At 37.4% G+C, this 11,145-nt stretch overlaps 1 protein-coding gene across 1 annotated transcript; it reads left to right on the top strand.

Moving 5' to 3' along the window:
- Positions 1-9,314, top strand: LOC136800352 (uncharacterized). Its single transcript, XM_067056987.1, has 5 exons — positions 1-861; positions 6,029-6,162; positions 6,600-6,743; positions 7,000-7,233; positions 7,657-9,314. Exons 1-5 carry the CDS (start codon positions 404-406, stop codon positions 8,712-8,714), a joined length of 2,028 nt encoding a protein of 675 aa, XP_066913088.1. The 5' UTR covers positions 1-403; the 3' UTR covers positions 8,715-9,314.
- The last annotated feature ends 1,831 nt before the right edge of the window (positions 9,315-11,145 follow it).

Genomic DNA, 11,145 nt, shown 5'->3' with positions numbered 1-11,145 from the left:
CACCACAACAACGTTTCGCAGATGAGAAAAGAAGTGTGACTGATTAAGATTATCGTCAGCAAACTAAACACTCAAAAAAAAGTTTTCAATATATATAGATACTGTGTGTTGTTTTTCAACAATTCGTTATATCATGAGATATAATATAAAGATTGAAGAGATGATTCTATTTTTATAAAACCCTTCGGGTTGTCTTGTAGTCGTTGGCTCTGCTTGTTGATAGAGGATTTATTTTAAAAGTGGTTGCTGAGAAAAGTTGAAATCTAGTGACTATAACTTATCACTGTTTCAAAGCAGAAGGTATTTTGACCACTTGGTTTTAAGTGTATCCTTATTTCGTATAAAGTAAAAAGGGATCAAATTCTCATTCATATTTTTGACGTGTGTATGAAAGGTTGTCATTATGTCGCATGGGAAAGAAGATAATTCGAATGATGATAAACCAACAAGCACAAGACGAACTATTCTATATTGTGTATTTGCAGTGTTCGTGTTAACCACTTTCAGCACTGGTTTATATTACTGCGTGGAAATGATGAAAACGTTACAAGACGATCAATTGAAGTTAGAGGAAAGGGTTTTCGATCTTGAAAAACAAAATAAAGATGTTTATAATTTAATGTTATTGATGACCAAATCCATGCAGAATATTACACTCAAAGTTCGACAGACTGCGGAAAATTTGAATTCGGACACTTACCGGACACATCCGGACAACCATCGGACACTTCGGGAAAGAAGAAATATCAATAATGCACCGCAAGCGATTCCAAAAGGACGAAATGAAAACTCACCACAGGAGAACGAGCTGCAGAGAACTATCCATAGTTTTCGAAGAGAAATGTTCTCCTTGAACGACAGGTATGGCTATTAATTCCCAACATTTTTTTCAAAGTTTGGATTAAGAGTTAAAGAAATCTGTTTCCCTTGCGCGATAGTATGGTTGCCTTTATTATGATTGATATTTCAACTCTTCGTCCTACGATTAGGATTGAGCGTTGTATTGCTGTAATGTTTAAGAAAGAAACAAAACTTGAAGTGATATTAACTAGTAGGGGGGTGGGATTTGTTCGTTTTTTTTTAGGTCGCTCGATTGTTTTGGTCAAAGCATTTGTTACACATTTTTGGAAAGCTAAGGAGTAGGGGAATCAAAATAACTTAGGCTCCAATTTTTTTTTGGACACTGGTATGGTACTGGGTAAGGGAATAGGGTGCATCACCACACAGGTTCGTTGGCTCTGCATCAGAATAGATTTCAATAAAGAAGAGTAGAAGCAGTTACTAATATGTACCATAGGGCTTTACGAGGTCAAAGAAATCTTACGTGCTTAGTAAAAAAAGGTTTGTTATTGAAATAATTTTTTTTCCCGCTAACATCACTATGGGAAGGATGAAGAAAAACTTGGGGACGGGAAGTTAGAACATGGATCATAATCCAGTCTTGACATAAGAGGAAGGTCCTAACTTCTTTCACTCAAAGTTGTTTTTACAAATATATCTATATTTGATGTTTAATAGGAAAGTTGATGTGGCTTTTAAGATGGGTGGACGATGTTTAGTTTTACATCAATACGTCAGTACAATGTTGTACTTCTAAACGACAGAATAAACTTTTGCGATCAAAATATTGCTTGTAAAAAATGTTCATATAGCAATACAAAATGAAAAGCTTCTTAGGAAACACATGCCTGGGGGCCACAGATTTCCAGGTCTGAAATGGTTCTAAACTGTGATCTTTGTTCGTCACAGTCCCATTCCTGTACCCGATCCATTGAAAAGTCCCGTTGGAAGTTTTTTGGCTATTAGTTTATCACTATTGCAATTGCAATACACGATTTGTCAGTTGGCTTTCTCTAATTCGATCTTAAAGGGACCAAAAACTATCCTAATTTTTCGCCTTTTTTCGACTTTTTTGAAAAGTAATGTTTTAGCATTTAGACCATAACCTTTGATCTAGTTGACCGAATTTAGAAAAAAAAATTACCCTTCAAAATTTAAGTTTATCCTTTTCCTTTCCGTTGCGAAAGGATTGACTATTTAACAGTTCATAGAGCTGGTGAAATTTCACTTCAAAGAGTCGGACTTTTTTCTGGGACACCCGGTAGGTCAATTGTAAAATATAATGATTTTTAAAGTTTCGTGTGAAAACAGTTCCTTTTTCCGTTTTTGGATGTTAGAGGGTCTCTTTTCACACTTTGGTGAAAGATAAATAACTAAAAGTCAAGTGGGATAAAAAGGTGAATGAATTTCGAGTCCTTTATGAGTTTGCATGGATGAAAGGGTTTTAGCTTTGACGATAAAAGACCTGTTACAATCTTTAAAAATGTATTTACGGATTTTACTCAATTGATACAACCAACCAAAGTATGACCTAGGAGATTTTCTTTTGCAAATCCTTTTTCACAGCACTAAATCCATGATAATCTTGCACAAACATACCATACACTCCTTGGTAACTGTAGCCATTCCCTCCTGTTATTTGTTGAAGATGAATAAAATGCCCCCCATAACAGACCTTCAATTCACGCAATCATGCAAGTTCTTTTCTCCAAATTCACGCAATTTTTGTTCACGCAAAGTTTTCTGATTCACGCATTCACGCTTTCTTGAAATTTTCACGCATTCACGCAAGCAAAAAAGCCCATTCACGCATTCACACATTTCACTGGGAGGGCCCCGTAAATTCTTAAATCGAGCATCTAGGTGGGGGGGGGAGGGGGAGTGGACGAACTTGTTGAAAATGTTTTGTGTTTACTGAGAAATAATCACTAGAAGGTTCAACCCTGTCTTGATGCAGTTAGGTTGATATTCCTATCAGATACAAGGGGGAATACTATAAGTATTTTGAGGTCGCCCTCGTCTCTGTAATAAAGAATCTTTTAGGAATCCTTCATTATTGTTAGACTGTAAGAAAATAAACAAAAATAATTTATTTATTTTTATGCCACTCAAGATTTTTATGTTAGTGGAGAAATATGATACACGGTTTTGGTGTGTAGTTCCGGAAGCTTTGTTTGTACTTTGCAGATATGATGCTGTAACTGAACACCTGATTAAGGGATTGAAAAGCAGAAAGAGAAATACGTTATCGGCCAAAACTTAGTGGGCCCTAAGTGACTAAATTTTGACTTGGTGACTAAAATTAGGACCGACTAAAAATTTGGGCCGACTAAAATTGGGACTGACTAAAAATTCGGACCAAATTAAAAGTTAATAGTTAAGCTTTCCTTAATTTCCAGTATTTTAAGCGTTCTCCTATTTCCATCTGCTTGAAAATTTAGAAATGCCCCAAATTTATAGTCTGTCTTAATTATTAGTCGGCCCTTAGTGACTAAATTTTTACGAGGTGACTAAAATTAGGGCAGACTATTACACCAATGTAAATGTTCTAGTATTAGAAAGCCTAGACCAAAAGTTTAGAGAAATCACATGTCAAAAGAGGGAAAAAATGATCTCTACTTTTACGGAGCTAATAGCGTAGAAGTTCTGCATTTCTTTTACAAAACACGAAAAATCTTGAATATGCAACTGGTTTTGATTTCGTGGAGGAAAGCGTAGATGGTTTAGAAACCATGCTAAGAGGTAATCAAGATTTTATTTTGATAGTTCAACAAAAAGGTTAACTATGTCAAATTCCATCAAGACCAACTAAAGAGTTCGCTTAATCTTTTAAGAAAGACGTCTAAGGAGGAGTGCTCTCGTACTTTAGTTTGAGAAGCAAACTCTTCGTAAAGTGCTCCTCCCCTGTGAGGATTTTTGAAGAGTGATTTAAGAATCGGCAGGGTGTTTTATGCCACCACGTTAAGAAGGCTGGACAAATAACACGAAACTTGTCAAAACTATAGCGTAGAGAAAGAATATCTTTCTGATGGATAAAAGGATCACCTAGCCAGGATGCCCAAACTCACATACACGCTCTTTTTGTCAGAGCAATTTCATAAGAGTAAAGACTCAATTTTTGTCTAAAAACTTAAGAACAAATTAAGAACACCGTGCTTCAGATTATAAGAATTCCCCAAAAAGAACAGCAATACAAGAGCAGATAAAGATACCAAAATCCCGGCATTATTCCAAGATAAAAAACTCTATTTGTTTAGCAAATTGACACTGTATAGTGGTGAGTTTCATCCATAAGTGTTACTGTTAGATTTTTGAAGAGGTTTCTAGGGGTGGTTTTTCTGAAGTCAAACAACTCATTAGAAACCCAGTCAAGAGAGATTGTTCGAATTGACAACCAACTCCTTTCTGTGACCTCTGAAAGTAAAATTTTCTAGAAAGTCAGACTTTCCTTTGGAAGTAGACGATGTTATCGTCTGTTACAGTGATAGTAAAAGAGGGAAAATATGGCGGTATGGCGTCATGGCGGTATACGGGAAAAATCAGCGGGAGAGTTTCGAAGAAGACTGGCAACTCTACCGACAGTGAACTCTTTTCGGCAAAAAAACCCGTTTGCGAATTTTCTTCCGCTTTGGGCTTTTTTCTTAGATAGTGGTTCCTCTTAGCATATAGCATAGTTTCCTTTGGAAGTGATCTGAGAACAACTATTTTTTGAAGGGCCCTTTTCATTTCTCATTTCAAGTGGGTCAACTTTGAAGAGAGGATTTAAACAAAGAAAATGATTTTACAAAATAAACCATAGAGCGATGTAACGGCTAAGCCCTGAAGAGGTCCTTTCATCCATTTGAGTGTATTCAAACAGCCCCACTCAATACATTTAAGTGCAATAGACGATATCGGCTTTCGATAAATGCAATGCATTCTGGTTTCTCGGGACTCTCAAAGGAATTATAATAGATCAATTATAATAGATTATAATTCCTTTGAGAGTCCCGAGAAACCAGAATGCATTGCATTTATCGAAAGCCGATATCGTCTATTCCAAAACTCTTATAAAAAGTTCTTGATGAAATTGTTTATTTGAAGAGCTTTTCATCACCAATGCACAAACATCTGTGGACTACACCTCTCAAGACAACGGTTCCCTTTATTGTAATACGAACATTTCATTTCTTGACGTAGAAAAATGATTTAGAGCGAACTTGTCAACACAGTGTACAAACGTTTCGGACGGTGTTTAAGCCTCCGAAAGCAACTCATTGATATGATAGTTAGTTTGTCTTTAAAAAAAAAAAAAATAACAGACTGAATCATAGATGTTCAAAACGCAGAAAGTGATATCAAAACTCTCCATTCATCGAACAGGAAAAACCACAACTTAAGCTGTGCATCAGACATTTCAGTTTTCAGGGCTATTATATTAGAAATATAATCTTTATGACGACGAATAAGGGTCGATAGTGGTTTAGGTTGTCATTGAGTAGATGAGATCGAATTGCTTATATTTAATCAATTAAGATGATGACGAAACCCCCGTCTTTTTGATTTTATAATCTTGAGGGGAGTACTAAGGCAAAATTGAATGGTTTACGGGGATGCGCCGCTGGTCAGGGTACCTTTTTTAACATCCACGAGTCCTAATTAGCTAGGGTCGCAAAAATACCAAAATAGAAAAATCAGTTCCTCGTAGGGTACCTATTTTGGAAAATTTGGGGAAAAAGTAGAAAGTTTGAGAAAATTTTGGAATTTCAGTCTTATTCAGGGTCACTTTTTTCGTTTCGCAAATTTCGGTAAAATTTTTGAAAAAACGAGTCCCACGAAGGGTCCATTTTTCGAACCTCAGCGGAGCACCCCCGTCGGTCGGCAAGGGTAGTACCCTTATAGTTCGTTAGATCCTTTAAAGCGATAAAGGAAGGACGAGTTACAAAGCAAATGCTCGCAAAACGATCAAAAACAGCCAAGAACTAAAGTGAAAACATGAAAAATAACCCCTGTCTCATTGACATCGCATTCAATTCTAAAATGACAGGCTGCGATGCGTAATTAAGATGTTTTTCTAAGACCCGAAACCCGAAAACGTCGGAATTCGGCTAAATTAAGATAAAAAGAGGGAACATATTAGCTGCGTATAAACATATAAAACTCGTTTTGCGCGGATGACAAAATTTGAAAATTCCTTGTAATTTTTTAGATTACGAGCATTATTGAGGTATAATGACAAAACGGACGTCACAGGGCCACCGGGAAATCCCGGATTACCTGGCAAGCCCGGACCACCAGGATTACCTGGAAACAACGGACGAGATGGATATCATGGGACAAGAGGTATGCATTTTTATTCATTCGTTGTTTTCTGAATTAAGTTGAAAAGTTCGTCCTTTTAATAAACTGACGTTAGATTGAAGATGCTTAGTTGACTCTCTCTAATTCGATCATGAAGGGGCCCATAATTTTCTTCGAATTAGAGAAACATTCGAATTAAGAAAAGTATTTCATACCAATAGTCAAACTGAGGGGACTAATGTTTTAGTTCGAATTATTATAATTCATAATTACAGCTTTAGAGGCGATATTTTCAAGGGGACACAGGACAGGACCTATCCCTTAATGCCCAAGGTAGCCATAGGTATTATATATTGACAGTTCCTCTATGACGTTTTGGAGGCAGGGGGAGAGGAGTTGTGGTGATGGCGTCAAAGACCATGCGTAGCTGCGCAGACCCAAATTAGTCTCAACTCACACTCAAATTTTTTATCAAATAGGTGAAATCGGCTCACAAGGGCCAGAAGGAAAACAAGGACCACTCGGACCGCCTGGTAAAGATGGTTTGAACGGAATTAACGGTATTCCTGGCCTACCCGGATATAAAGGACAGAAAGGTGAAAAAGGAAGCTCCGGAAGAAACGGTAAGGACTTCAATGAGCCTCTCGTTGGAGAGGTAATTAGTTCAGATACTGACCAAATTTGATAGGAATGAATGTATGTCAATATGATTTGCCTCTTCTTTTCGGTTTTTTAAGACTAGAGGAACCATGAGAAGAATTAACTTTCTTGTTAACAAATAGCCCTGCAAGTGTTCGCGATCATAAAAATCACAAAGAGAAAAGAGTAAATTAAGAAATACAACAAGTATTGTTGAATCATATTTCTCATTGATTTCAGGGAGAGATGGTAACAATGGTCTTCCAGGACCCATGGGGCCGACCGGACAGAACGGACGTCAAGGTGTACGTGGCTCCAAAGGAGAACCGGGGGAGTGCGGACCCTGCTATTTCAACTTTCCACGCGCGGCCGAAACTATCCGCGATGAGGAGAGAGAGCAAATCCAGCCTCATGTTACGTATACCAAATGGGGATCTTCAAATTGTCCAGTAGCGAATAAATTGCTGTACTCAGGTAAGGAGATACCTTATCGGCCCAAATTTTTAGTCGGTCCTAATTTTAGTCACCTCATCAAAATTTAGTCACTAAGGGCCGACTAATAATTAAGTTTTGGTCATTTCTAAATTTTTAGTCGGCCCAAATTTTTAGTCGGCCCTAATTTTCGTCACCAAGCCAAAATTTAGTCACTTAGGGCCGACTAAGTTTCGGCCGATAAGGTAGACAAATCGAACATTCGAATGAGATAATATCAAATGCTAAAAGAAAACGATAATAGCCTGTACCATCCCCCATTAGGGATTTTGTAAAATCTTGCCGTGTGATACTTTTCAACGAGAGAAGACTTTGTTACAGGCTATACACATAAGCACAAATGGATAATTTTCTCCAGCTCTTGGTTAAAGCATCTTAAAAAGTTTGTGTTATTTTTGTTTATAGGACATATCGGGATGAGCAAATACCGACAACCAAATGGCGAGTATACCGGTTCAAATGTCGTCTGTGTTCCCGTCAATTCAAAACGACGAATCACAAAACGACAAATCTTCGCCGACTTAAATAACGAAGCGTATTCGTATTTCTTGAAACCGAGAGTTGATAAGCCGACCAAAAAATGGGAGTCGGTGAATAAAACGACCGAACAATCTGAGCCGATTCTCAAATTCGAAAAGACAAATCGAACGACAGAAGGGTCGTTTGTTGACGACGGAAAACGAGAAACGACTACAAATGAAACGAATAACGAAAGCATCACAACAAAGGAAATTGAAGGACCTACTGAATCACAGACGAAAAGTTCGGTAAGCAATCAAGATATTCTTGGAGGTGAGAAAACGACAGGTCAATCACTTTCAACTTCAAAAGCAATAGGTTCAAAAATAAGCGTTCATTCTCCTACGAGATCACAAACGACGAGAACTCGTAGAGAAACAGCAGCTCCGACCGAATCGCATCGAAAAACAACGACAACAAGTACACGAGAAACAACAACAGCATCAAAAGACACCCCAACGAGAAAGGAGACCTCACCGACTGCAAAACAACAAAGCTCGTCGCCTTCACGAGGGCAAGGTCAAACCAATACTGGAAACCCGAGCCCTAGCCGACAACAAACGACAAATGATAACGAGTATAACGAAGAACCGAAATATATCCCGAAATACGCCGGCATGATCGGAACGCGAAAATACATCCCGTGCGCTGTGTGTGACGTTGAAGAACAAAGCGAACAAATTATGATCCCCGCCCAAACTAGCTGCCCGCCAGAATATGAAGTGCAGTATCAAGGCTATTTAATGAACTATCATCATGGAACACAGGCTGCTAATATCATCTGTGTTAATGATCAAGCGTTAGGTATCTCACCTAGCTCTGATGCGGGGATCCGAAAAATCGTTTCCAAATATTTATCCCACATTGTGGTAGATTGTACGACTTTCCCATGCCCACCTTTGAATCATGCCGAACTATTGAAATGTGTCGTTTGTTCGAAGTAAGGTAATACCAAAAGGACGTACAGTAGCAGCGATTTGAAATGATGATATTGTAAGGTATTGTCGTGAGTTTCGAAGAGGTTTTGACCCTAGATGGCTATCTGTTGGTAAGACAGACTGTGCTCCGTAGATCAAACTTTTCTAGAACAAAAACTGTCCAAGGTTGTCGAGAAAAATATTGTGAAATTTTCATTTTGATGCTTGTCGAGGTGTTCGAAAATTTTTAAAATCCAGACACCCCCTTCTCACAGACCCACTGGGACCCCTTCCCACTGGAAGAATTTGGCCAAAATATCGTCCCCGGTAGAAAATTTTTGTCCAATTTCTGACTTGAAAACAAAAAAATTGAAATCCCCAGCCATAAAAAATATGGGAATATCAGTCCCCATCGAGCTTTTTTTTGTTATTTTTATCCCCACTGGCTGAAAAAATCCCACCGGGTATGTGAGAAGTGGGTGTTTCCAGGGGTTGATCACCGTTTAATCCGGGCAGAAAAAGTAATTGTAACTTAAAAATATAAATAGGGGAAAACGTGTATATAGATATAGATTTCATATAATATATTATCCGTGTTGAAAGAAAAACATTATTTGGATAAAATAATTGATTCTGCTCACCCTCATCCAAAGTACACTATTCTAATAAAAAAGCGTGTATTTGGATAAAATAATTGATTCTGAAGTCACAAACTTCCTGAAAAAACAAATTCATCAAATTGATTCATAAAATGCGCAGGGTTTGATAATCCCCTGCAGGACCTGAGAATTAGTTCGAATTACAGAAAGATTCGAATACCCGGAAGTTCGAAATAGTGAGAGTTCGATGTAAATCTAAAAGAAATCTCGAAATAGAACGATACGATTTATGGACGGTTAAAGTGTGTCATATTTGAGCACCAAATCCTGACAAATTTTTAATCTACTAATGGTTTATTCTTCATAACATAATTTTTTTTTTTTCGAGTTGCTTGGCGATTCCCTCGCTGATGATCTCAGCCGGCCTCTTATTTTGACACTTTGATGATTCCCATGCTAGACTGTTATCTTACTCTCTTTATCTCCTTACCGTTTGGGCGGCCTTACAGTCTTTATTTTCAGTAAACATACTATATATTTTGTTCCGAAAACAGAAAAAACTTTTTTAAATGTACATAAAAGGAAAGAGCTTTATACTTAGTTTTAGTTATTTATATACCATTGATTTTCTTGGTGATAAAAGAGATGTTAATAATAATACATTGACGGGGTGGTATTTGAAGTGACGAGCTTTTGTTGAAACAAAATGAAAAATTTAACATTTTAAATACCACTGGCATCATATGGGATCGCTCAACTTTCTCGGTCCGGAACCGAGTTATCACTTTTGATGGCACTTAAAAGCGATACTCTCGGGTACCTAATACCGCCCCCCCACTAATTAATTTTTCGAAAATTTTCCACCCAGGACATTCTTATTCCAACCCCCCCCCCCGCTTATTAATTTTTGGGAAAAAGTTTTTGAAAGTTCCCCTCTTTTGTCCTAATTCTGCTGTATTAGCCTCCTTTTCAAAAATTTTCCACCCAGGACATTTTTATTCCAACCACCCCGCTTATTAACTTTTGAGAGTTTTTCCAACCCCCCCCCCCCGTTTATTCCAATCCCCCCGGCTATTAGGTACCCGAGAGTAACCAGATAAAAAATGAAATTCATCCAAAAGATCCCTTCCATAGTCCTGGTAATATTCGGAGCACGAAAATAGATTCCGTGCGCTGGAACCTCCAAATTTTATTGGCTACTTGCTTTTCAAATTCAAGATAATTAGGTTCGTGATTTTTAGTTTTTGTTAAAAAGAAAAAAGAATTTCAACGTGAGGTACGTGTGAAGTACGAAAATCTGAAATTCGAAGAATATTTGGTGGTCTTTCCAAGGTCCATAGAAGGAGTCTTCGAGTTAAGTTTTACTTTTTATCTGATTATCCCTTTATTGGGTTAAAGGTTTTCTTTTTACATAAGTGTTTCATATCAGACACATATTTCATACCAGGACAGTGTCTTGCTATTGTTATATTATGCTGATATAAGCAAAAAAATGTTTTTCTTTTCCTCTTTCTGACCAATCTTGCTCCACATCCGTGTCAATCCAATGTGAACAAGCAACATGCTGAATTGACCTACCTAATGATTAACATCAGATGAAAATAAGAAAAAAGTGACAATAATCGTACAAAAATTCAGAATGGAAAAATAAAGCTTGTGTGTTGAATAATGTAAAATGGTAAAAAGGAATTTCCCCAAATACGAAAATCACTTAAACCTAAAAGAGGCCCAAAAAACCTTTTAAGCTGTTTTTGGCCCAAATTTGCCCAAAAAAATTTTCCTTGAAAATCTGGCTCCGTCACATTTTGGGCATTGCCATTTTGCATCATTGTGCAAAAAATCAGAAAAAAATTATGAGT

This window comes from Clytia hemisphaerica, unplaced genomic scaffold (genome assembly GCF_902728285.1).
Source record: "Clytia hemisphaerica strain Z4C2 unplaced genomic scaffold, Clytia hemisphaerica genome assembly, whole genome shotgun sequence".
NCBI lineage: Eukaryota > Metazoa > Cnidaria > Hydrozoa > Leptothecata > Clytiidae > Clytia > Clytia hemisphaerica.
The sequence above is the reverse complement of the archived record's forward strand: the minus strand, read 5'-3'. Positions and strand labels throughout refer to the sequence as shown.

What these genes read in the sequence shown, in the direction of transcription:
- LOC136800352 (XM_067056987.1), top strand. Translation starts at nt 404, where the DNA reads ATGTCGCATGGGAAAGAAGATAATTCGAATGATGATAAACCAACAAGC. An exon ending in ATGTTCTCCTTGAACGACAG is followed by an intron (nt 862 to 6,028) that starts GTATGGCTATTA and finishes GTAATTTTTTAG; the next exon opens with ATTACGAGCATTATTGAGGT. An exon ending in AGGAAGCTCCGGAAGAAACG is followed by an intron (nt 6,744 to 6,999) that starts GTAAGGACTTCA and finishes CATTGATTTCAG; the next exon opens with GGAGAGATGGTAACAATGGT.